Source organism: Felis catus, chromosome E3 (genome assembly GCF_018350175.1).
Source record: "Felis catus isolate Fca126 chromosome E3, F.catus_Fca126_mat1.0, whole genome shotgun sequence".
In the NCBI taxonomy this organism is placed as follows: Eukaryota; Metazoa; Chordata; class Mammalia; order Carnivora; family Felidae; genus Felis; species Felis catus.
The window spans coordinates 9,299,880-9,325,728 of NC_058383.1; the positions used below are offsets into that span (position 1 = coordinate 9,299,880).

The following is a 25,849-nucleotide window of genomic DNA, read 5'->3' on the forward strand; positions in this document are numbered from 1 at the left end:
AAACACCTCACACCTTTTCTGGCACTTGGGCTCAGCATCTTACTTCTCCATCGCCAAATCACGTGACCATGAGCAGCCCCCTTCCCTCTCTGCCTCACTATTTCTGTCCCCATACGTGTGTGAACTGTGAGGGCTTAGGGTTTCTGAGTCACTGAGGTGACAGTTTTATAGAGTTGGGTTTGCTTAATGCTGGGCCCACCTATTCCCTGGTCTCTGTGTGGGTGGGCCCCAGTGCCAGGGAATTGAGAGCTGGGAGTGTGCCGTGGACATCTGAAGGGGTCCCCAGGGGGAAGGCAGGAGCTGAGACAACCAGCACCCACCTCCAAGCCCTCCTCCCCTTACTCAGGGCTCCCAGAGTGTGCTTTTCCACTGGCCACTCTCTCCACTGGCTGGTGGTCTCGAGGTGAGGGGGCTGGAGTCTCCTTTTGGATCTACCTCTAAAAAGCTGTGTGACCTTGAGCCGGTCACTTGACCTCTCTGAGCTCCTGGCAGTAAATAGCTGAACCCAGAAATCCCTTTGGGGGTTTAATCCTGACCTGGGACGGGACAACAAGAGAGCCGTGGCGGGAGCCAGCACCCAGCTGGCCTTTGTCTCAAGATGAGGATTTTTGTCTTGCCTGGGAATGTCCGGCTCTGAAGCCCTCACCTGGGCTACAGGTGTGGACAGCTCCCTCCTCTAGGATCTGGGGCCTGGCACTGAAGGCCTTGTGCAGCCTGTCCCTGTCTCCCCCAGCCATCTTATACTAGAAGGAACTGGGGAGCCATAGGGTGCTCACTGCCCGTGGATGTTCCTCCGGTGACCTGGGAAATATCTCTCTTCCTCCCGTCTCCCAGCTTCCCTCCAACGTTCCTTAGAGACAGGGACACGGAAGAATGGCCTGCCCGGGGGCCACTTCTGTTCATTTAAAAGCTGAGGCATTTCCAGCACATGCCCTGGGGTTGAGGAGTTGATTGGCTGCCGCTGCAGATTTCGCAGGGGCTGCTGGCGTGGGAGTCATTTTTTAAGAGTTATCTTCCCTTTTAAATTCTGGTTACAAAGGGAAAAAGAATAAGTATAAAGACATATGTATATGGTCAATGTTCACTTGAGATTCAGGACCCATCTCTGCATTAGGAGGAGAGGCTCCCACAGTAACACGCACAAAAGCAAAATTCTAGAGCAACATAGAAGATAGAAAAAAAGAAAAAAACAACCAGAGAGATAGTTTGCATTTCTGTACATTACCAAAGGGGGAAAAAAAAAAAAGAAAGAAAGAAAGAAAGAAAGAAAGAAAAAAAGAAAGAAAATACAAACAAAAACAAAACAGGAAAAAGTTACATAAACTTCCCCACCCTCTTCCCTTGCCAACTGAACAGGAAAATGGAATCACAATATTACCACGGTTCAAATGGGAGGCTAAAAAAACAAGCAAAAACATAGACGGGGTTAAAAATGGTGAGCTTTTCTTTTTTTCCGTTTGTTCTCTCTCTTTTTTTTTTTTTTTTTTTTTTAAGGTAGCGTCCAAGAATACCCCCGCCCCCCAGTACTTGTCCCCAAAGACATTTTTGGTGACTGGCAAAGTCTCCACACACACACACCCCCCCACCCCCATCTCACCTCCCTGGAAGGGTGCAGGTGAGAGGCCTGGATGTCCTGAGGTCCCAGATCTCGCAGGGCCCGAGGGAAGGGAGAGGATTTGGGGAACATGCTTTGTGAAAGGGGTAACAGAGTGCCGTCTCCCAGGAGGCTCCTGGAGCAATGTCAAAATGGAATCCCATTCTGGGAGGCAGTCAAGATTTGGGTGCGGCCGACAGGGCACCCTCCCCAAGGCTGGAGGCTACACCCTCTTCCCTGGTTGCTCTGTCCTGGGGTCTACTTCGTTGCTGTGGCTTTTTTGTCTGTACGTGTCCAGGGCTCTTGGTGGCCTACTGCTCAGGGAGGGGAGGGGACCAGAAGTGGGATGGAGCTTCCTTTTGGCCCTGGCTTTGTTCTGTGCCTTTCCAGGAGGATGAGAAGCTCCCCTGAGAAGGTGTTTGGGGGCTCTGTGCCCATGGTGGTGGGGGGATGGGCACACTCTCTTCTGAGTTTGTCCACCGTCTCTGTCCTGGCTGCCTTCAGCTACCTTTGTGTGTCCTCTTCCACCCCCAGGACAGATCCAGGGACACTGGTGTGATCCTCCCTATGTGGCCCAGCCAGGCCCTTGGGAGCTCAGGAGCCTGGCACCCTGTCCAAGTGGGGCAGTCCCGAAACAGGTAACGTCCTTAAACAAAAATTAACCTCGACGCCAAGAGCCTTTTGTCTGCTGCCTTTGGCTTTCCTCACTAAGGCCTTGGCGGTAAGGGTGTTTGAGAAAATAAAGGGAGTGAAGGAAACAGCCAAAAATCAAAATGAAACTGACCAACACGGACATATTTGCTGCTGAGACCGGAGGTCTGGGGAGGGGCAGCCCCCACCCTCCCTGCTGGGAGGCAGCCTTAGGGTCTGGGGTGGGGGCACCTGCAGGCCTGTCCACCCCAAGTCCCCCTGCCCACCCAGTGCCCCTGCCAGTACTGCAGCCCCATCTCCCTGAGATCAACGGATACAAGGGGATGTGGGGCTCCCCTGGGGCTTGGGAGAACGCCCCCTTCCCAGCCCAGCCTAGCCCCTCCACCTGGGAAAGGCCGAGAAGCCTGTCTGTTCTGCCAGCCCCTGCCATCGCCACAGCTGCTTGTGGGTCTCAAGGAGTCCTGGCCCCTCCTGGAGGATGGGTGGGAACAGTTTTTGGGAGGTGTTGGTGTGGAGTCTCTGAGGGAGCAATGGGGACACTGGCAGGTGCTTTAGGAAGGTTGGAACACGGGGAACAAGGGCGCCTGCAGGTTTGAGACATCTGTCCACACGTGGGCAGCCAGTCCCTGGGGGAAAGGACACACTCTCCTTGGAAAAGGGACTTTAGAAATGCAGCTCGGTGGCCGCTTGGGGACAGAGAAAGGGGAGGGCTTCGAGGGAGAGGGAGGGGCCAGTGAGAGGGTTGAGGGAGGGAGGGCGCTTGGAGAGGGAAAGGGAGGCTCAGGGCCTAAGTGGTGCCCAGGGGAGACCCCGTCTCTGAATCCGGTTCCTGACTGCGACCCCTAGCATTGTCCATGCCCCTCCCACCCCAATATGCCTGGAGAGAGGGAGGCAGGAGACCCCGGATTCTCCTCAGCTCTCTACCCAACTGGCTGGGAGTCCCAGTGGTCAACCCCCTCTGGCCATCAGTTTGCCAAGCTCAAGGGTGGCCCAAGCCTGCAGGCCCCCCTCGCCCTGACACTAGGGCCAGGTGGGCGCAACAACCAAGCATTCCAGGCCGCTCCCGAGCCGGGAGGGGGAAGCGGCGCCTCCCTCCCCCATTTACACACTCACCGCGCCCCGCCCGGCGGTGACACCCCACCCAGCGCGGCGCAGCCCGCACGGCGCGGGAACCCTCCGCAAAGCGAAGCGTACGTACATCTGGCGGGCTGTGCGCCGAGCCGGGGCGGCCCCCGTGCGCTCCGCTCCGCTGTCTGTTGCCGCCGTTCTGCTGGGGCGACCCCCACCCGCTGCCGCCGGACGGGGAAGGCGACCGGCTCCCGCTGGACCGCTGGCTGCCCGTCTTCCGCCCGTCATCTCGGTGCTTGGGGCTCAGCCTGGGGGTGGGGCGTGGGGAGGGGACGTGGCGGGCAGCCGGCGTGGGACCGCCCCCTCTGCGAGCGGAACCGCTGCCCCTTCCCCTGCCTCTCACTTGCATTTAGAGAGCAAGGCCCTGGCCCACCTATTGCCTCGACTTCCAAGAGCCGCGGCCGGAAGCTCTTCCTCGCCCATCTGCAGGGGGGTGGGCACCTGCACCCTCCTGGTAGACTTCCACCCACCAACTGCTCTTCTGCCCACCAGCCTCTTCCCCAGCCCTTGGGAGGGTTCGATCTGCAACTCCCCACCCTCCAGCAGAGCTGAACCGAGCTGAACGTCCTCTGGAGCGTTTCGAAGGGGCCCAGGACCTACCTGCTGGGTGATCTGGAATCGCTGTAGTGGGAGGAGAGGGAGGGGCTCTGGGAGCTGCCGCTGCTGTGGCGACGGGGCCTCCGACCTGGGGACTCCGCGTGTGGCCTGGGAGAGAAACCAGCCAGTACCTAAGTTCCGCCTGACTGCCCCACGGGGGACCCCGCCCCCTATAGTACCCTACAGAAATAGCCTCTCTAGTCCATGGGGGTCATTTGTGGGAATTAGGAGAAAGCACCCTCTTCTCTAGACAGCCCGGACCCCCAAGACCTCACCGGCTCCTCAGCTGGTGCTCTTGTGACTAGGGGGTGAGGGACGCGGGGAGTAATAAAGACAGAGTTTGAAAGAACCCAGGACTGGGAGGCAAGAGGCCCCCCGTTCCAGTTCTGGCTCTGCCACTGACACACAGGGGCTCTTGGCTTCCTCTCTGGGTCGGAATTTTTCCATCTGGGCAATGGGGACCAAACGAACTATCTCCAAGGGCCCAATTCCGTGCTTCTAGAAGGCCAGGTTTGCCGGAGTGGGGGAAGAGTGGAGGGAGGCGGAGGAGCTAGAGAATGGTGACAGGTTCTCACCTCTTCCTCTCTTTGTTCTTCTCTTTCCTTTTGCTCTTGGGGCTTCGAGATCTGCAGAAAGCAGAGGCTGAGGGGACAGCTCGGCCTGAGCCCAGCAGGGGGTGTGCCTAGGTAGGGAGCTGAGGGAGTTGAGATTTGTTCCTGTCTGGGATCTGAGCCCCCCACCCCTAGCCCAGCTGGTGTGGACTCGCTCATCCCACCTCACTGCTTTGGTTCCTTTTCACACAGCCAAGCCTCCTTCCTTCCTTCTCCCAGGATCACTGCCTATCTGGGCCGGAGTCCTGCTCCTCCTGGGGGTGCCGTAAGCGATGTGTCCACCACCCCAGAAGGCTGACGTGTCCTTTCCTTCTGGAATCGGTCTCAGGACAGGCCCCTCTATGAGTCATGGTGGTGGGGGTGGCCCTTCCACACCTAATTTGTGTCCCCTGTTCCCAGGTCCCCTCAGATGGGGCTCTCTAGGGCAGAGCCCAGGCTTCCTGCCTCTCTGCCCACTCAGAGAGTGGCCCAACTCTGGGCCAGCTCCCCGGGGGTTTAGGAAAGAAATGCTTTCCCTTGGGCATGATCTCCCTGCATTTGAGTCCTCTGGATTCTCCTCAAGGGCTGTTCCCAAAGCTTTCCATCCCAACCAGTCCTGCCCCCTACAGTCCCATCCCATCCAGCTCCTTGGGGCCCCACAGTGTTCTCCTTCTACCTTTGACAAAAGGATTGAAAAGTTTCCTAGTAGGTGTCTAAGGTCTCACTGCACCCCTGGTCCCTGTAGATCTCTTAGCCCCACCCTCCCTGATGCCACCAGATTTCCAGCTGGATGCTTCTACTCCTGAACAGATGCCTCTTTCTGACCAAATATGAAGTGATGCTAAGAAAAAACTGGGATGTGTTTCTCACAGGAGCAGAGTGGGTGGGGGCAGGCCCAGGAGGCCAAAGATTTTAGTTCTAGAACCCATGTTGCTTGCTTTGGGCTTCAGTCTCCCCACCTGGAGCTGCTCTAGCCCTAGGTCGTCTCTAGGTCCTTCCCAGGACTCCTGGGAGCTGGCCAGAGGATCTGTGCAGATGGATGGTGACCACTAGGGGGCAGCAGGGGCCCATACTGGCCCCTGAGAAGTGGGGAAGAGAGGAAGGGAAGATGGGAAATTGGGGAAATTAGAGATTCAGGATTATTTATTTAGGCTCCTACCCCACCTGGCAAATGACCCTCGGTGAATTCCCACTGCAGGAATGAGACTGGGGATTCTGCCCCTCTTCAGGGCTGCTGGGAGGTCCTCTTGGCCCTCATGCCCACCCTGGGGCTGGGACGACCTTACATCTTCCTTCCCTCCATGCTGAGTTCTCTACTTTCCCCACTCCAGCCTCTGCCAGGGCTCTTGACTTTCACCTCCTCCCTCCCCTCCCCTAATCCATCCTGAACAATCTCTGTCCTGCTCAGAGCCCCATGCTGGCTCCCAGCCCCGCCTGGTTGGAGGCCAGCTCCTTGGCCTGTCAGTCAGGTCTTTTTGGGGGCTGGCACCTGTCCTCCAGACACAACTGCCAGCCACAGCCACAGCTCGCCCACCTGTCTCCCACCCACTGAGCTTCCCTTCTGTATGGATGCCCTTTCCCTGCAAATGTGGGGTCTTGAGCTTCTCCCTTCCTGACATCAAGGCTGACTCATGGGACCAGAAAGCTTTGCAAACAATTGGCCTTCCTTCTCGCCCCCCACCCCCAACTTTCCCTGCCTGCCTCCCGGAAGGAGTCGCAGAGGGAGGATGGAGCAAGGGAAGACCCTCACCAATCCCCTCCCATCACTGCTTCCCTTGGGCCTTGGTCCCCGCTGGGTGGCACTAGCCTCTGTCCACATCCTTAGCAGGGCGTCACTCACCTGTGTCGTCTCTTCTTCCGGGACCCAGAATCAGACCTGTAGGGCCACAAAAGGGTTCTCTTGAGCTTGTCTGGGGTGGCCTGGGGACACAGATCTGCACAGCCATGGTCCTGGGCCAACAGGAGTGAGAGGAGGCCCCAGGGGAGGGAAGGTACCTGTCTCTTCGGTGCTTCTTCACACTCTTCTTCTTCTTGCGCAGGGGTGAGGAGCTCCCACAGCTGCGGACACAGGGTGGGGTAGGTTCTAGTGAACTGGTGCCCAGGACGGGGAGGGGCAGCTGGAAATGCTGGGGAAACCTGGGTGTCTCGGGCATCTAGCTGAAGCCGGCTGCCCATTGTACAAAGCGAACCGAGGCCCTGAGGGCCAGCAAGGTCCCTAAGGTAGGTGATGGAGCTGCCTGTGTTGTCCCCTAGCCACCCTTCAGCCTCCTTGGCATTTTGAGTGAGGGCTGTTTCAAACCCAAATGTTAGAGGCTCCAATGGTGGGATTTCTGGCCTCCGTGGGCACAGCTGGCACATTGGCAGCGTCCAGGGCCTGATGTGGCAGGCCTCCTGCCTCTGGGGGATGGTCTTGGAGTCTTGCCCACCCACAGACATCCCCACTCCTGTTCCCCCACCACCCCCCGCCCCTGGTAACCAGTGATACTGACCTGCACTCAGAGTCCAGTCTCCTCTTTTTGCTGAGGGCCAGGGAGAGAAAAGGACAGACAGTTGGACAGAGTTAGTTGGGGCTCCAGAAGTCTGCAAGGGATAGGAGAGGGGGACACACAGATGGGGAGCCACAGATGTGACCCAGCTAAACCCCTCCTCCCCAGGCCACTCACACTTGTGGTGGTGAGTGCAGGACCGCCGGGGGAGCGAGAAGGGGGAACTGCGAGCGGGTCTAGCGGGTCGACCCAGGAGCCGGATCAGTGTGTCTAGTTCTGGGGTAGGTGAGTGCCAATAAGGGGAGGGGGCTGGGCGAAAGGGAGGGGCTCCGCGAGGGGGAGGAGCCTGGTGAGGGGGCGGGCCCTTCGTTGGGGGCCCGCACAGTGAGGGGGCGGGATTCTGTAAGGGCAAAGGGTCGCGGCGAGGCGCGGGGCTCACAAATGCAACTTTGGGTCTCCTGCCCGCAGAAGGGTGCGCACCTGGGGGACCCCACCGTGCCCCTCCCGTCCCCTCCGGCCGGGCGGCGCTCTCACCGGCTTCTCCGGTGGCCGCCTTTCTTTTTCTTCTTTTTCTTGGGAGGGGGCGACGCCGAGCTGCTGGACCAGTGCTTGGTCCTGGGTGAGAGGGGGTGGGGGTTGGGGGTGGGCGGTGAGGGAGGAGGGGAGGCTCCGGCCCCCTTCCCCCCGCCCCTCCCCGCCGCGGCGGGCGCTGACCTGTACCCCCGGTGCCCGCGGTAGCAGGCGGCCGGGCAGTCGCAGTCCACCGGGCCGTCGTCCTCGTCCAAGGGCGCGTACTCCAGGCCCGGCTCCGCGCCCTCGAGCAGCCGCGGGGTCTCCGCCACGCTGCCGGCGACAGGGACGCTCACCACCCGCGCCCCAGGGCCGGGCCTTCCGCCTGCCCCTTTCTCAGCGCGGCGCCCCGAGGCCTGGTCCTCCCGCAAGGTCTGCGGGATGCGGCCCCGACCCCTAGAAGGTCAGTCGGGGATCTGGGCGACCCAAAGAGCCGCCTCCCTTGCAGACACCCGGCCTCAGCCGGGCCCTCCCGCCCCTTCGGCCCCTTCTTTGGTCTCACCTCTCAGTGAGCCCCCTCCCCTCGCCGAGCCCCTCACTCCCATTCATAGTGCTCCTCTGCCCTCCCCAGCCCCCCTTTCCCGCACAGAGCCCCTTTCACCGATCCCTGTGCCCCTGAGCCCCACTGTCCTACCCCTACCCCCCTGCCCCTCGCTCAGCCCACTCCCGGTCCGCAGCCCCCCTTCCTCTCGTGAGCCCCGCTCTCCCCACCCTCCTAGCTCCCTAACCCCGCCCGCCGGCCTGGTCCCCACCCCCCCCCCCCCGCCGAGCGCCTCCCTCCCCGCCCCCATCCGGTCCCCCCGCCCCGGCCGCGGCTCTGAAATATTCATGGCCTCTCCTCGCCCTCCTCTCCGCAGCCTCCCGAGGCCCGGCTGCTCTCCTCCCGCTGCCGCTGCCGGGCTGTCATCAATCACCGCCCGGTGGCAGCGGCGCGGGCCCCGGCACTCCGCCGCCTCCGCGGCTCCCCATCTATCTTGCAGAGCCCTCCCCTGCGCTCAGCAGGGACCGCAGCGTCCCGTCCCTGCTCCCGGCTCTGGAGCCCACAGCCGTCTTCCGCCACAGATGTTCGCTCCCTGCGGGCGCTTCGCCGAGGGATGCTCTCTTCCTAAAGGCAGCGGGGCTTGGCGGCTGGAGCCTGAGCTTTGGAGCCGCAGGCGTGGCCTCATCGTGCACTGGCCCTGAGTCCCTGTGTGACTTGTACCTGTCATCCCCCCTCTCTGAGCCCCTTCTCCGAGAGGAGCGTGATAACTGTCACAGGGCCGCTGGGGGATTCTCTGGGGGGAACAGTACTGTGCAACTTCTTCTTCAAGCCCAGAAGCAACCCTCCAAAGCCCAGCTCCAGGGTAATAGCTTCAAGGTGGTGGCTTCCCCACTTTCCATTCTTTGTTTCTGGCTCAGACAGTGCCCTTCCCAGATGGAGGCTCAGCCCTGCTTCGGGTACCACTACCCTCACTCCTGGGTGCTGTTCGCCAGGCTCACTCTTTCCCTGCCCGGAGCAAGGCAGGCCAGCACTGGGGGTGGCAGAGCATTAAGGACATGACACGAGTTTTGGATTCACACAGACAGGTCTCAATCCAGGCATGACCATGCTCACTGAGTCCCCAGGCCTTTATCTCCACAAGCCCGAAAAGAATATCCCAGCTGAGGAGAGGATTAAGTGAGATTCGCTCTATGAAGCTCCTGACATGAGCGACAGGCCTGGCCCCAGACGGTCGTCCCACACATGGTTGCCACTGTTAGACAGAGGGACCCCTGTCAGACACTAACACACCCTCACCTTCTCCCCACAAGCTACAAGGTGAAAGAATTTCCAGGAGCAAATCTCTAGTAGAGCACCCACTAATCTGTTCTTTGAAGAACTGATTTTGTAGGGCACCTGGGTGGCTCAGTTGGTTCAGCGTCTGACTTCAGCTCAGGTCATGATCCACAGCTCGTGAGTTCGAGCCCCACGTCAGGCTCTGTGCTGACGGCTCGGAGCCTGGAGCCTGCTTAGGATCCTGTGTCTCCCTCTCTCTCTCTGCCCCTCCCCTGCTCACACTCTGTTTCTCTCTCTCTCAAAAATAAAACAAAAAACTAAAAAAAAAATAATAATAATAATAAAGAACTGATCTTGTATAAAAAAAAAAAAAGAATTGGGAAGCCTGGGTTAAGTGTTTTGACTTAGTTTTGGCTCAGGTCATGATCTCACAGTTTGTGAGTTCGAGCCCTGCATTGGGCTTTGCACTGACAGCGAGGGGCCTGCTTGGGATTCTCTCTCTCTCTCTCTCTCTCTCTCTCTCTCTCTCTCTGCCCCTCCTCTGCTCATTCTCTCTCTCCCTATCTTAAAATAAACTTAAAAAAACAAAAACAAAAAAAGAATGTACCCCAAATCTGACAGTGTTAGCTAGCCTGGAGGCCAGTATTAAGAATGCTGTTTGGTTCCTAAACCCCGACCTGGCCCGGGGCAACCCTGAAGTCACATGGGTAGTGTGGGAGGTTTCTCTGGGGCGACGGAGGGGGGGGCTTCACGTCATTCCCCCTGCACCCCACAGAGCCAAACATCCCCATACCCCTCCATTCAAACCTCTCTGCTCTTCCCCACATTCCTCTTCCTGAAGCCAGTGGCCTCCTTCCTGTTCCTGAAATCTCCAGCTCTTCGGCCTGTCCCGTGCACCACCCCCCCCCAAACTGTCTCCTACCCTGACGGTGTCACCCCCACACAGCCGTCAGCCGCACAAATGCCTGACACATAAACACGGTCTTTGGCAAAAACTTAAGGGCACCTCAAACACTGTGGGTGAGCCGATGGCAGGAGGGAGGTCCGGAGTCTGTCCTGAGGAAAATGTGATAAAGGTTATTTACAAAACAAAACAGCTCCGTCTGGGCACTGCCCTGGGCAGGGATCCTTTTTTGCCTGTAACATCCGAACTCCTCCTTCCCCACACTGTGCCCTCCTGCTCTGCCGGCTGCACCCCCATAGACATCTTTCTTCCTCTGTCCTGGGGACAGAGCCTCTGTATTCTCCCTCCCTGGGGACTTCTCAGCTGGCCTGTCTCACTCTGTGGTCCCTTCCGAGAGATTTACTTGGGCTCTCGGCTGCTGGGAGCATTGAAGGTACAAGCACAGGGCATTGAGTAGTGGGCTCAGGGAGGGGCACAGGTCTCAGAGCCTTCTGGTTCCAGAACCTCTGTGTCCTGCAGGTTCCAGGGGTATAAAAGGGCCTAGGCTGACGCTTCTCTTGCTGACTTTGTGCAGCTGATATCAGCACATCTGTTTTTCAGGATCTCCCAAGGCTAGAACCCTGTGTTCTCCTAGCCTGCCTTTCCTGGATGATAATATCACCAACAATAATGTTCTCTAATGTTTCAATTGCCCTCGAATGTCCACAAATCCTAGAGTCACTACCTGATTTAGAGAAATTGTACCTCCCCATTTTACAGAGGAGAAAACTGAGGTCCAGAGAAGGAAAGGAACATCCCCTTTGGTTTTGGAACTTTTGACTAAAGGATACAAGTTCACTTATGCAATTGGCTTTGAGAATTCAGGTGCAAACAGGACAGGCCTTGACTTCACTGGCCAGCCCCTGCTGCCGATGTTAGCTCAGCCCTGGCCTCTACTTTATAGACACAGTTGTGGGTGTATGCACGGAGTTCTGGATATGCATGGAGTTCTAGATTTGTGTAGCACTTCCTCCTCTTTTTAAAACATTTTTTTAAAAGTTTATTCATTTTTGAGAGAGAGAGACAGAGTGTGAGCAGGGGAGGGGCAGAGAGAGAGGGAGACACAGAATCTGAAGCAGGCTCCAGGCTCTGAGCTGTCAGCACAGAGCCTGACGCGGGGCTCAAACTCACAAACCTCGAGATCATGACCTGAGCTGAAGTCAGACGCTGAACCAACTGAGCCACCCAGGTACCCCCTTGCTCTTTTTTTTTTTTTTTAGGTTTATTTATTTATTTTGAGAGAGAGAGAGAGAGAGCATGCACGCACCTGTACATGAGCAGGAGAGGGACAGAGAGAGGGAGAGAGAATCCCAAGCAGGCTCTGCACTGTCAACACAGAGCCCCATGTGGGGCTCGAACTCACGAAATGTGAGATCATGACCTGAGCCAAAATCAAGAGTCTGATGCTTAATCAGCTGAGCCACCCAGGTGCCCCTAGTACTTCCTGCCTTTAAATTCCAGTTTGTCATCTAGTTGACTCCTCACCACATCTGTGGAATAGGTGTGGGAGGCGTTACTCCCCTGTGATACAATGAACCCAGCCCCCACAGAGCTGAGCAAAGCCAGCCAAACAGTCTGGGTCTAGTGACGAGAGACCAAGAACGAACGGACCAAGGGTCCTCACCGCACAGGACGTGTGTTGGACCGGCCGCCACGGCCAAGGCTCTGACCTGAGTAAAGACTGCCTGTCACACGCTCTTCCTCATGCCAGAAGCTTCTCTCATTAACTGGTTCTGTTTCCCATTAGCCAAGAGCATAATGGCCAATCAACAGATGAATGAGTCCAGACGGAGGAGGGGAGGATTCCAGGCAAAGGGTCTGTTTTCCCAGCTCATTCACTCAGCCGGCATGCCAGGTCTGCCTGGGGCCTGGGACAGGGACAGCGGTGGCAGGAACAGGGATGGACAGGATGGCAGGACAGGTGGCGGGAACAGGGATGAGTCAGGCCTGAGGCCCCTCCCCTTGCTCCACACAGTGCATGGGGGCGTCTTGTCAGGCACGATTCTAAGCACTGTGTCTGTATTTATCTCATTTAATCATGTAATGCTCAAACCGCTCTGTGACACAGGTACCGTCATGAAAATTCCCATCTTATAGATAAAACCATGAGGCACAGAGATGTCGCACTATGCAGCAAACCGGATGCACAGGAAAAAAAAAAGACTGGAATTTGCTTCCAGAAACCCTCTCTCCCGAGCATTTTTTTTTCATGTTACATAACTAGGAAAACAATTATTCTTAAAGCTTGTCTATTAGAGAGAGGGAAAAAACAAAATAGAACTGAGAGCAACCACGAGAAGTAAGAAAGCGTTGTGTGGATTCCAAAGAGGAAAACGGTTTACTTTTATCCCGGGAATGGTGGTGGAGTGGTTTTTAGAGGCAGCCCTGAATGATGGGGTGAATTAGAGCCAGTGCAGAGGGGCCCAGGGTGTTCCAGACCGAGGGCCCAGGGTGAGCAAAGGCATGGACCTGGGAACAGCAGGAGGGAGCTGGGAACTGCAGGTCTGGCTGGCTGCTGCCTGAGGCTGGGAGCGGGAACCGGGCTGGGTTGAGAGTGTGGAGAGCCTTCAGTAGGAGGCCAGGGCGTCCAGGGCTGCGTGGATGGTGGGGAACCACAGAGGGTTTCGGGGGTAAGACAGGCTCCCAACATCAATCAGTTTGCAAGGACAAAGGCGTGTCCTCTCTCAATGTCTCTGGGACCTGACTCCTGTCTGTCATCTGGCTTCCAGATTACCATGCCAGCTGCCCCACGGTTCTCCCCGCCTGTCACCCTTCTGATTCCTCTTTCCAAGAAGAAAGTCCCCAAACACCTGTCTGACCACATCACACCTCCCCCAAACCTTCCACCGGCTGCCACCGTCTATGGAATCCAGTCCAAGTACTGCAGCAATATGGTGTCCTGGCAGTCTGTCTCAAGAGACGGTCACTCAAACTGGTAGATTAATTTAAGATCACTGGGAGTGATCCTGCCCCTTTAAGACCCTTTTCCTGAAGGGGAGGTACCATAGGCTCTTACAGTCCATGGAAGGTTAAAATCAGATATCCCTCCTCTCTTCCTCCTGAGAGGTGACATTCTGCTGGCTCTGGCATTGCCACCTCCCTCTAAGAGGGCACTGGATTTCTCCATGTCTCAAAATCCAGTCCATGAGGGGGTTGGGGTATCGGGGTCAGGAAGCCAGAGGCATGAGCACAGAGATTGCCGAGTGGTCCCTTTTATAAGTAAAGAAGTAAAGGCCCAGAGAAGTCAAGGACGTGCCCAAGTCACACAGCCGGGGTGTGGTCGAGCTGGGATCTAGGGCCCGGGGGGTTAACATGGAGCTTGGAGGTTGGGACAGGTGACCTGTCTGACACCAGAGCCCACACTCTCTCTCCACTACCCCAGACTCCGAGCTAGGAAGCGAAGATCCACGGTCTGATGCCAGGTCCACAGGAAGGCACACGACCCATCGGTCACCAGCTCCCTGTCACCTCTCTGCCTTGGGCCTCGGGCTCCTCCCAGCCTGCGAGTTATTATGCAGGCCACCGTCAGCCTCCTTAGCTTGCCTCCTTCACCGTTTGGAGTGCTATTTTCACATCGTTTTGGCTCCCTGAGCTAGAAGAAACCTTCCGGCCCCACCCCTTTTCCCACGTAGAGGAGGAAACCCAGGCTTTGGGGAAAATCGGGCGAGCTGCAGTGTTCTAGGTACCAGAGATAGAGCAGTAAACAAAACCGATAAAGATCAGTCTTCTGATAGCATCTTCTAACACGCTAGCTAGCGGAATCCCAGGACCCAGCCTAGTCTACACTCTTCTCTGCCTCCAAAGCAGGAGTGCTCCCTGATCATCGAGTCTTTCAGACACTGCCTCTTCCAAGGGACCCTTCCTGACTGACCACCCCAGCCTGTCGCTCTCTCTTCCTCTACTGAGCACACACAAGGGCTGCGTGGTTCAAGGGGCCCTGGTGTTTCTTGTCAGGGGTTGCTGGTGATTCCTGGTTTCAGGTTTCAGGTTTGTGTTGCCACGGGGGGGGGGGGGGGGCGGGGCAGGGGGCCCCCCCCTTCCCCTCCTCTCCTCCCTGCTCCTAGCACTAGCACGGGGAAGGGTGGGGGGGGGGACACCCAGCACAGACCCTCAAGGACATTTCTTCTGATGATGGACATGCTGGTGAATTTCCCAGTGCATCCTGGTTCTTACAGGGGAAGATATGATCAAGACCCCTGGCAAAGACTTGAGAGCACCCCCTGACAGGAGGCATCTCAGCAGGGGAACAGGTGAGATTCTGCCCCCCTCCTGGGGAGAAGAGGGAAGGCAGAGGGAAGGGCCCAACATCTGGGAGGAGGGCAGGGGCAAAGGGAGACAGAGAGAGCCACCAGGGGAGGCAGGAGGAAACACAGAAGCCAGGGGAAAAGTAGGCTTCCAGAAGGGGAAGCGCAGTGGTGGCCCCGACTAGAGAGAGGCCAGACCTGCCGAGAAGCACGGGCCACGGGAAGTAGGACTCTGGAGGCCTTGGTGTCAGCAGGTCCCAGGGATTGGGGCGGAAGCCGACCACGGCTGCGTGGCCTAAGGAAGTAGGGGCAACACGTGCCTCATGGTCTACAGAAATTCGATTGAAAAAGGAGAGAGAAACGTGGGACAGTGGCCAGAGGAGGAAGCAGAGCTGAGGAAGGACGGGGAATTCAATTAAAAGGAAGGAGACTGGGAGGCACCTGAGTGGCTCAGTCAGTTAAGTGTCCAACGTTGTTTGGCTCAGGTCATGATCTCGTGGTTTGTGCGTTCAAGGCCTACATCAGGCTCTCTGCTATCAGTATGGAGCCCGCTTCAGATCCTCTCTCCCCTTCTCTCTGCCCTTCCCCTGCTCACGAGCAGGCAGGTGCGTGTGCGTGCTCTCTCTCTCTCTCAAAAATAAATAAACATTAAAATAAAAAAGGAAGGAAGGAAGGAGCCTGGGAGAGGGGAGAAGGGCACGCTTCTTGCTGGAAGGGCCAGGGAAAGTGGCAGGAGAGTCCCCACAGGCCTCTGTCCCTTGCACTGTGTAGAGGAGGGTGATTTTCCAGAAAAGCGCTGGGGTGATTTGAGGGGGGCACAAGTGGGAAAGCCAGGACCTCCGAGTCTGGAGGTGGTGCGGGCAGCAGCAGGAGGATCCGGCTCTCAGGAGCTTTAGGAAGGGAAGAGAGGTGCTGTCCTGCTCTTGGTGGGGGTGGGGGGCAGGGGGCTGGATGGGCATCACTGAAGGGAGGGCACGGGAGTGGCTGAGGGTGCTGTGAGTTGAGGGCGGCTGCAGTGAGGGAGGTGGTGATCAGCGCCACCTTATCGCCTGGCTCCCCCAGATCACCCGTGAGCCCCTCGCAAGCCTCCGCTGCCCTGTGCTTGCTCCTCTCCATACCTGAACCAGAGAGGTGAGGTTTAGGTGGGGTACGGCGGGACTCCCCAACCTCCGGAGCCCCCAGCCATCCAGAAGGACAAAGAAAGGGCTTCCCCGCTGCCCACCCAGGTTGGCTACTCCTGCGATGCTGTTTGTCTTTAAGACAATGGCGACAGGAGGGGCGCCTGAGTGGTTCAGTCGGTTAAGCTTCCGACTTTGGCTCAGGTCATGATCTCAAGGCTTGTGAGTTCAAGCCCCGCGTTGGGCTCTATGCTGACCACTGGGAGCCTGGAGGCTGCTTCGGATTCTGTGTCTCCCGCTCTCTCTGCCCCTCCCCAACTTGTGCTCTGTCTCTCTCTCTCTCTGTCCTCAACAGGAGAATCTCTCAGAACATGCTGCTCTCTTTTTGTTTGGGGTGTAAGCAAAAGTGACAGGGGTTTAGGGGCCTTGGCAAAATGCCTGCTCCTCAAATGAGTCCCCCCCCCCCAGAAGAAATGCCAGGAGTATTTATCTTGGCTGCTCTAGAAGCCTCTGTCCCGCCCAGAGCCAGAACCGGGTGGGGCTCTGAGGCTCAGTGAGGGGAGGGGAAGGCCCATTGAGTGGATTCCATGAAGCCCCCTCAGTGCGCACTGCCTGCCAGGCATGGGGCGCGGTCAGCCATGCAGTGGGGCCGGGACTGGCGCAGGGACGGGCTGCCCTCACGTTCCTACAGCAGCCTGCTGCACTCTTGTGTGGCATTCTTGTCCCCAGTTTCTCTAACCCCAGATAAATCTGCCTCCCCATAGCTCCCCTGTTGGATGCCAAGCCCACGGCCCATGGCACACTGGTGTTCCTCCTGTCCTGTGACGGGCGCAAGATGTGACCCCTGCGGAGCCCTTGCTCTCTTTACCTGATGGTTCTTTGGCCACGCTAGCAATGGCATTCGGTGTGTCTGTTCCCACTTTCCGGAACACGTGCTTACTCTGGGGCCCATTTTATAGGTGGTAATAACTGGGGAAGTGGGGCTAGCCTGGGGCCACACTGTCAGCCAGCGGCCACGCTGGGGTCAGAACGTTTTTGAAGTTTCCAGATCACCCTCCCTCTCCCACCCCTACCCCCAAGCAGTGAGCACTCACATGTGGCCTCCAGGCCGGTCCTCCCTGGTCAGCATTCCCTCCTTCTCCATCAGCATCTGCCGGAAAGTCCTGACCTTCTGTCGGGTCTCCTCCTCCGAGTACCTGCAGGGGCACAGGGAGGGTGAGGGCTGCCCTCTTGGCTTTCTTTCCCTCCCCACCCCCCCCCCCCCATCACAAGTGCACCCTCCAGCTTGCAAAGACCTGTCTGAGGTCACACGACCAAGCAAGGCTCTCAGCCCTGGGGAAGCTCAAGGCTTTTTGCGCCAAACCAGACAATCAACCAACTAAACAAACAAGCAACGGCCAGCCAAACAAACAAATGGACCAAAAAAAGGGAAGAGTTGTCCCGGGAGGTGGGGGAAGGGGGGGGGGGACTGTGGGGAGGAAGCTGTGCCCTTCCTCCTGGTCCCCCCCACTCCCAGGGCAGGTCACCCTCCCACGTCCAGGCCGCAGTCACTCTCTGGAGACGTTTTAAGGGAGAAGTGAAGGTCCAGGACTTTTCCGCTTTCCTGATCCTTACAATAGCCTTGGGAAGTCCTCAACTCATCCCAACCTCTGCAAGAGCGAGGCTGCAAGTGGCTTGTCCCAGATTACAGTACCAGATCCATTGCTTCCCTGTTTTGGGGGGGGAGGTGGGTGAAGGCTGGTCTTTTTTTTTTTTTTTAATGTTTATTTATTTTTGCAGAGGGAGGGAGAGAGAGAGAGAGAGAGAGAGCAGGGGAGGGGCAGAGAGAAGGGAAGACACAGAATCTGACGCAGGCTCCAGGCTCTGAGCGGTCAGCACAGAGTCCGATGCCGGGCTTGAACCCACAAACTGTGAGATCATGACCTGAGCCGAAGTCGGACACTTAACCGACTGAACCACCCGGGAGCCCCAAGTCTGGTCTTGAATGGAGTCCCCCAACTTCTCTATTCCCTTCCCCCTCCCTCCCTAAGCCTGGGTTCAGGCTAAGGACCAAAGTCCAGAATTATCACCCTTGCTCCCACCCTGGGGTCAGTCATCATCCCCTGTCACTGCATCCCCGTGACAGCCTCTTGGCTCCTCTGGCATTTCCCCCTCCAGCCTGTGTCCATGCTGCCCCGGGGCAGGGTGTGGGGGCCTTCGCTCGCTCAGCGCTCAGCCCCGTGCCCTGTGCCTGGCGCACAGCAGATATCGCGTCTGTTGCCGGATGAATCTTGGCCTCCTAATCCCCTCACCCTCCCATCTCTGGCTGCAGGTCACTGTCCTGGATGGAAAACATGGTGGCAAAATAGGACCGGGGTCCCGTCTTGTCTCTGTCCTTCACTCACCATCCACTCTGTCCTCACAGCAGACCCAGGCCTCCGCACTCAGTTTGTCCACGAAAATGGCACGTTGTTGCCTCTCAGGGACCCCGTCTCTGTCCTCCCCTCTCTTCTCCTACCCTCCTTCCCTCCCCTTCTCCAACAAGCATTTGGGATTGGCCCAGCCTTTTTGGAGAGCAATCTGGCAATTCCTTTCAAAAGCCAGAAGAAATGAGCACATCTTTTGCCTCACAAAATTAACTTCCTGGTTTAGCCCGTGGAAATAATCACGGCTGAGCACAAAGACGTGACTCATGGGCTGTTTACCGCAGGACAGATACCCCCGACCAGGTTAGGTTGCGTTTCCATAGCAACCTGTGCCTCCAGGTCCCAGCAGGTAGCTCCTGTGTTGTTACCTGTTGACCGACTCCTCTGTATCCTGCGCTGGCTTGGGGGTTCCTGAGGGCAGAGACCTTGTCTGTCTGGATTGCCATTGTGTCCCAGCATCTGGCACCTTGCCTGCCACATGTGGCCTCCAGATTGCTTTGACAAACGAGTGACTGGTGACGGAGAGGCATCGAACAGTTTGAAGGTTGGATGTTCGTTTTGGACACCTGACTCTGGTGGCTGCGTGGCTAGAGGCGGGGGATCTGGAGGCAGGGAGGCCGGCATTGGCTACTGCAGGGCTTTGTGTGGGAGACCGTGAAGTCAGAGCTGGGCAGTGGGCGTGGGGAGTGGGCGGGAGGACCCAGGGGAAGAAGCGGACAGCAAGGCATCCAGGATGCAGGGTGGCTGGGACCTGGGGACCGCCTGCCGACTGGCTCATGCTCATCAATGTCCACCTCAGTCCCTGTTAGGCTCAGACTCGGGCATTTGGCTGCAGGTGCCTTGGCCTTGTTTGCTGGGCAGTGCAGAGCCCTTGGTCGGCTGGGCTGTCCTGGTGCCCGGGAAGAAGGGGTGGTGGCCCCTTTTCTGAGCAGTGCAGGCACATGGGAACTGCTCCCTTCTCGCCTTCTCCTCAGGGGACCAGCTTGTCATTGGCACCAACATTGAGACAGACAGCAGAGGCCCTTCCACGCTGCCCAGACCCTGACTCGTGGATCTCTGGGTGGGAGAGACAGGCCGGCTGTCTCAGGCCATGGGGCCCTGGACCTGGTGGGGCTGGGGAGATGGCCCAAGAGCGAGGCTGGGCCACATCCTCAGTTGAGTGGGATGGGCTTCAGGCCAGGGCCCAAGTTCCCCAGACTCCTGGAGTCTATGGAGCATAGGGGGCCGGGAGGTAGGAGCAGGACTCAGGGTTCGCTAAGACCTGGAGCAGGACACGTGCAGGAATTTAGGGCCCATCCCAGAGCAGGCAGGTCTGAGGCAAGTTGACGAACTTCAGCGCAGGCCATTGGGAGGCCGGGAGTGCTGGATTGAATCGACTTGGAGGCTTAGGGAGGACCCCTCTATGCCCCAGAGCATCTTGCTAGGAGAAGGTGGGGACCCAGGGATGACCGTCTGTTTACTGGGCAAAGAGGTGTCAGGTACAACCTCTGCCTTCAAGTCTCCTGTTCCCTCGTATCTCTTGAGGTCAGCCCTCAGCTGAGGCCACGTTGGACAGTGATTAAGGGAAGAGGTCCGAGAACCAGGCGGTCCTGCGTTTGAGTCCTGGCACCCTCCATTTTCTAGCTCTGTGACCTTGACCTCTACATCTGTGAAAAGGGACAGTGACTTGTCTTTCAAGGCTGTCACAAGGATTAAGGGAAATGATGCTTACAAAGCACTCTGCGCAGTGCATGGCACATAATAGCTGCCCAATAAATAGTAGTGACCAAGGACCCTTTGTCCCAGAGCAGGAGGGACCAAGGGTCTAGCTGTCCCAGGCTCCCTGCCTTTTTCCACCCCACGCCCCTGCCAGGTCAGCAGTGTCCCAGGTTGGGAATCACCTCCGGTCCATCTCCCTGTTCTCCCAGAAGCAAAGGCCGAGGTAGGGAGGCTGCTACCCCGTCCTTGTGAAGGTGGCAGTGCCTGCCATGCAGAGGCCTGGTGGCCGTGCCAAAGCCAGACTGGAAGTCGAAGGCTTGGCCAGGGGACTGGGGACAGGGACAGCAATGACACCTGTCTCAGTGCCCCAGCCGCCTGGCTCAGGCAATCTGGCTCCCTTGTCTCGCCTCCACTCTATGGGCCACGAGGGAACGATGTGCCAAATTCGTCCTTGCTTCCTGGACCGCCCTCTGAGGCTGGGGCAGGGTGAGGGGACACTGCATTAAATTTTTTTAATGTATTTATTTTGAGAGAGAGCACACAAGCGACGGAGGGCCAGAGAGAAAGAGACAAAATCCCAAGCAGGCTCTGCACCATCAGCGCAAAGCCCGATGCGGGGCCTGAACTCCCAAACTGTGAGATCCTGACCTGAGGTGAAATCAAGAGCCAGACACTTAACCAACTGACTGTGTCCGCAGGTGCCCCAGAATACTGCATTTTAAAAGAGGTCCTCAGAGTTGAAAATGTTTCATTCTGCCTGTCTCCACCCAGACTGGGATGCTCCTACGTAATCACTTCCTGGGTCCCTGGGTCACTAATTTGTTCTTGACTCCAGCTCGGAGAGGGTGGGCGGTCTTCCTCTTCCCATTTGACGGATTTGGAAACAGAACAGGGAGAAGGGAGGCTTCCAAGCTCCAAGCCCCAGAGCACGGCTCTGCCCGCCTCCGGGGCAGAGGAAGGGGCACAGGTTGGGGCTGGGGTGGGAACAGCACATCACACAGGCGAGGGACTCTGTCCCTGGCCCCATGGTGATTGCAGGCTGCGTGAAGGTGATTCCAATGCAGCATCAATCACCAGTGAATTAGCCATCCATCCATCAATATTAAGGAAGGGATTGCTTTTTAATGGGGCCAAAGAATGTGTGACTAGTGGGAATATCTGTCAAATGCCTGAGAACCTGGTAAATAGACTCGAATGAACCAGTGTTTGTAGAAATGGATATTAATGACCGGATTTTGTAACAGAGCAAGGGTCCCCAGTGTTTGTGGAGCACCTTCTGGGGACTGGCTGGAGGTGGGAGACCCCTGTACATCTTTAGCCCACAGGACGTAGAACAACTCCCAGCAGCCATAGCTTGCTCAGTTCTGGATTCTTGGGTTCCGGAGTGGCTGTGCCCTCCACTGACCAGGCTGCCGCTAGGGGATTGGGGGCGGGGGGGCACGGGTGACTTGAGAGCTAGCTTTACAGGAGACTCCAGGCTAAGGAGTGAGGGCTTGGGTAGGGTAAGGGGTCCTGACTGGAGACCTAGTGGGTGCGTCCCAGAGAGGCACGGCCCTTGATGCCAGGGGACCAACACTGCGGTCATGGTCAAATGACCTCTGCCTGACCATCCCCTCTGTGTGAGGCTGCCCTCATCCTGCGATGACCTTCTTGTGTGCCGTGAGGGTCTGGGGGCTCCTGGAGGAGAGGGAGATTCAGCCAGGGGAGGAGGCTTGGGGAGGGGAGGAGCACCATGAGAGGGGTGCCTTAGGGATTCCCTGGGAGGATGGGGCTCTTCAAGGGGGAGAGAGGGGGCTCAGGAAGGAGGTGGGGCTGTGGGAGAGGGAGGGGACAGTTTCCAAGAATGCAGCGCAGAAGGCTGGCCCTCTTCTGGCCCAGGCGCCCCTCCTGTTCCCTCAACTCGCCCACCTGCCTGTCAACCCTTCACTGCCCAAGTCGCCCCAGCTTATTGGGATTTGCAGGTTGAAATAAGGTCCGTGGGCTCTCCTCTTCCCACCCCTACTTGACCCTGCCCCTGGGGATCTCATTTCCTCTGTCCACATCCACGGCTCATCAAACCTGGTTTCATTGCCAGCTGGAAGCCTCCTTTCCGTCTGCCTTCAGCTGCTTTCCATCCATTTATCCCTCTCGGCAGGGACCCCCCCCCCACCTGGTCCCCAGCTGGAGATGAACACCAAGTCTCTGTGTCTCAGGGGCCCTGCCTGGCAGCCTCCCTGAGGACCCTGGATGTGGGCCCAGCCTTGGCTCTGCCTGCAGCCAGGGACTGTCTCTGTCTGAGCCTCAGTGTCTTCCTGGGCTCTATAGTGATGGTGAACCATGTCTTGGCTGCCTCTTGGGGAGCCCAGAGGCCTGGATGGACAAAGGCGAGGCTTAGAGGCACTTCTGTACACAGGCTGTCTGTCCCAGTGTGGCTCCGGGCCCCAGTGCACTGGGCATTTCCAACTTGTCAGCTCCCCAACAGTGCCAGTCTGATGGGCGGGCCCTGCTCCTCACTTTGACTCCCTCAACAGCCAGCCCAATAGTTTCAAAATCCTCAGGGTAGATACAAAATGGAAACTCAAGACCACCAGCTTTCCTTAGAGCTGCACAAATGGGAATGGCTTTGTTCTGTTTCTTTGCCTCCAGCCCCATGTGTCAGGCCTGTCCTGTTTCCACCGGACTTTTGAGGAAAGTCCCTAAAAAGAGCCTTACTGACTGATCGATGCACAAGCCCTGGCGAACTCCTACTCATCCTTCAAGGCCCATTCGAATGTCTCCTCTCAGAATCTCTCCTCTGAGCTCCTGAAGTGCTTGGTCCTCTCCTGTCCTGTCCTTTAACCACGATTCCAATCCGTTTTATGCTGGAGTTGGCTCTAAACATGGTTGTGTCTCTTCTCAGTCGGGGAGGGAGTGAGGGGCAGTCTTTGAGGAAGTGACCCTGATCCAGCTCCAACATTGTGCAGCACGGTGGCTGGCGCACTTGTGTGTCCCTGTGACTGGGTCTGAACTGGACAGGTAACACTGAAGCTTCTGGGTCTGGCTGCTGGCTGGGGTTCTTCTGCTGAAACCACAGGTAGCCTTGTACTAAAAAAAGCCCATCGTCCCCTCTTGCCTGGATGCAGCACCCACCTTGGCACAGTCCAGGAAGCTCAATAGAGTTGTTTTAGAGAAGGGGAAACTGAGACCTTGAGTTGGTTAGCATAGGTGTTTGCATGCTTCTCTCCCGCCCCGGACTGGATGTTTCTGGAAGACATGGACTGTGTGTCTCCTTGGCTTCTGTAAATCTGAGCCTAGTTCAGAGCTTGACGTAGAGCAGGCGGCCAAGACGGTTGATAAATGAACATAAGAAGGCAAGTTCTGGCCTTACAGTGGCTCCGCCTGGACTGGCTCCGAGTGCGGCCCCTCCCAGCCTGACTGCAGTCCGAGCCTCGCCCGGCCCCGCCCCGCCCCGCCCCGCCCCGCCCCGCCCCGTGACCCGCCCCGCCCCTTGGCCCGCTCACCCTTGCTCCTCCATCATCTCCTGCAGCTCCATGCACTTGAGCTCCACGCGCCGCTTGCGCTCGTGGTCCAGGATCTCGCGATGCGCGCGCTTTACCAGGCCCGGCTCCGCGGCGCGCAGCTCCTCCTCGGCCCGCGGCCAGGTCCCCGAGGAGGCCCCCGGCTGAGGGAAGCCGTTCGCCGCGTCCGGTGGGGACGGCATGCCGGCCGCCCCGTTGTTCACGGTGGAGGACATGGCGGCTGGCCCCGGAGCCGCTGGCCTCGGCCCTGCGAGACAGACACAGACACCAGGCGGGATGGTCACTTCTCGGCCACCTGCTAAGCTCCTCTCCGCGCGGGTTAATCCTGGAGATTTAAAGGCCCACTCATGGCTCTAATCCGCTCCCCCTCAAGCTGCAGAGGGGGGCGGACGTCAGGTTAGCACCTTCGGGTCACGCCTCAGGGCATGAGGGGAGATTGGACCCCAGGCTTTCCCATCTGTAAAGTGGGTTCATGCAGGTTGGGCTAGATGGCCTCTAAGGGCCCTGTGCTTGGAATAGTCCTCTCCAGGGAGGGACCTAGCAACCGCTTAAGGCAACCCTCTCTCCCCTGTACCAGTTCCTGGGCCTGAATTCTAGCCTCTGCTTGCAACTCCCTTGTGGTTGTAGGCAACCACATTGGTCTCTGGGAAAACGTGTTAGGTTGTTGTTGTTTTTTAAGTTTGGTTACTTGCTTGCTTGCTTGCTTGCTTGCTTGCTTATTTATTTATTTATTTATTTATTTATTTATTTAAGTAATCTCTACACCCATCGTGGGGCTCGAACTCACAGCCCTGAGATCAAGACTCACATGCTCTTCACACAGAGCCAGCCAGGTGCCCCAGGTAAAATTTGTTTGTTTTATTTTTGTTTTTCCCTTCAGCCTCAGTTGAACCCCCCCCCTCCTCCCCCCAAACACCCATTGTCCTGCTGGCCCATGCGGTCACGTGTGTCCCCAGCTCCCAGGGCAGCCCTGCGGAGATAGGAAGATGAAGTCAACTGCATTCCCACCACAGATGCAGGTTGCAGTTGATCTGGCCACCTTTTCCAAAGCCAGCCTTCCAGCAGTGGGCCAGGTCCAGACTGAAGCCCCACAGGTCTGTCCCCTCCTTTGTTCTGGAAACGCTGCTTCTGAAGATACAACCAAATTGGCACTGACATTAGCTTTCCAGACAGCCACATCCTCCTGCAGGCTCAGGGCGAGGTGGGCGTCAGCATGTCTTGAAAGGTAAGACTCCACACTAGGCTCAAAGTAGAGTAGGCATACACACACGTGCAAGCACACGCACGCACACGCGCGCGCACACACACACCAAGGACCTATCTTGACAGAGGGGAGGCACCTCCTGAGCTATTTCCATTTCCTTTCTCCTAGGCTCCAGCTAGTTGCTAAGCAACAGGGAGGCCTTCTTCCCAGCGAGTGGGATGGGAGAGAGGGAAGGGGTGGAGGGAGGTGGGAAGAAGGGATTGGGCATGTCTGGACATCCTGGACGGGGCCTTGCCTGCAACACAACCTCCCAACACACATTCCCCTCATGGGCCTCAGAGTGATGGGGTGGGAGGTGTTCAGAGCCACAAAACCTGGAAGGTAGAGAAGGGGACAGAGTGACAGGGATGATGAGGTGGCGATGAGAACATAAGCTCATGTGTCCATCCCCCTAAATCCCAAGTCCCTGGGTTCTAGGCCAGGCTCCTCACTCCTTGCTGTGTGACCCTGAGGATGTCACTGACCCTTTCCGAGCCTCTGGTCCCTACCTGTGCCTGGGAGCATCATCCAGATTTCTCAGGAGAGGAAGGCTTTTGGGACTTTACAGACCAAACCTGTTCTTCTAACCTCTCTCTCCATCCCTAAGCCCTGCCAGCTTCCTGCCTCTGTCCTAGCCCAGCCCTGCACCCCAGCTCCACCAGGGCCTCTCCTGGGGTCACCCACAAGCATCCCACACTCATCAAGCCCCACACAGAGCTCTGGGAGCCCTGTTCTCCACCTGCCTTGGCCATAGTGCTTGGCCCATGGGTGACCCTTCTGGCTGTTGGTCACCTGTGCCGGGAACACATGTGGAGCTTGGAGACCCCTGCTGCCCCGGCCCATCACAGCTCACCTGTCAGCAAGTTTGGTCCCCCATCCCTTCTTGGTATCACTTTCATTTATCCACTCGCTCCCCTCCTGTTGCCACCAAAATCCAAGCCCCTCACTCTGATCTGCTGCTCCGGCATCCTGCCCGACCCCCCGCCCCCTCATCAGCAACCTGAGAGATCAGTCCAGGAGCAAATCAGACTGTGTCATGCCCTGAGTAACAGCTTCTGGTGGCTTCCGGTTGCTTAAAGTCGTGCCACGGCCTGCCTTCTGGTCTAGCTGTAACCACCCCACGGACACCCTGCCACACAGATTCCGCATCTCTCTTGTGTCCAGGCTTTTCCATTCAGTGCTCCCTTTCCCTGGGACTCCTTCTCTTCTCCTGACTCCTTTGTGTCCCCAGAGTCACCGCCCATAGGCATCACCACCTTCTCGAAGGCTTCCCTTAAACCCCGTGGCTGGTGCCGTCCTGCCAGAGCCCTTGCCGCTCACTGTTGTCAC

At 57.5% G+C, this 25,849-nt stretch overlaps 1 protein-coding gene and 1 long non-coding RNA gene across 3 annotated transcripts in view; one reads left to right on the forward strand and one right to left on the reverse strand.

The window, feature by feature from the left end:
* SRRM3 (serine/arginine repetitive matrix 3) overlaps positions 1–23,542 on the reverse strand; it is a 35,038-nt gene extending 11,496 nt beyond the window's left edge. The window contains 10 exon segments of the mRNA XM_023247143.2: positions 3,444–3,621; positions 3,974–4,078; positions 4,546–4,596; positions 6,401–6,436; positions 6,556–6,618; positions 7,050–7,079; positions 7,581–7,661; positions 7,761–7,889; positions 16,772–16,873; positions 23,260–23,542. Of these exon segments, the coding sequence (XP_023102911.1) occupies positions 3,444–3,621; positions 3,974–4,078; positions 4,546–4,596; positions 6,401–6,436; positions 6,556–6,618; positions 7,050–7,079; positions 7,581–7,661; positions 7,761–7,889; positions 16,772–16,873; positions 23,260–23,492 (1,008 nt within the window). The 5' untranslated portion in view covers positions 23,493–23,542.
* The window catches only part of LOC123382563, a 53,915-nt gene continuing 51,596 nt past the window's right edge, over positions 23,531–25,849 (forward strand). For both annotated transcript variants that reach the window (XR_006591123.1, XR_006591122.1), the window contains exons 1-2: positions 23,531–23,673; positions 24,031–24,119. This is a non-coding gene — a long non-coding RNA (uncharacterized LOC123382563). The remainder of the gene's footprint in view (positions 23,674–24,030; positions 24,120–25,849) is intronic.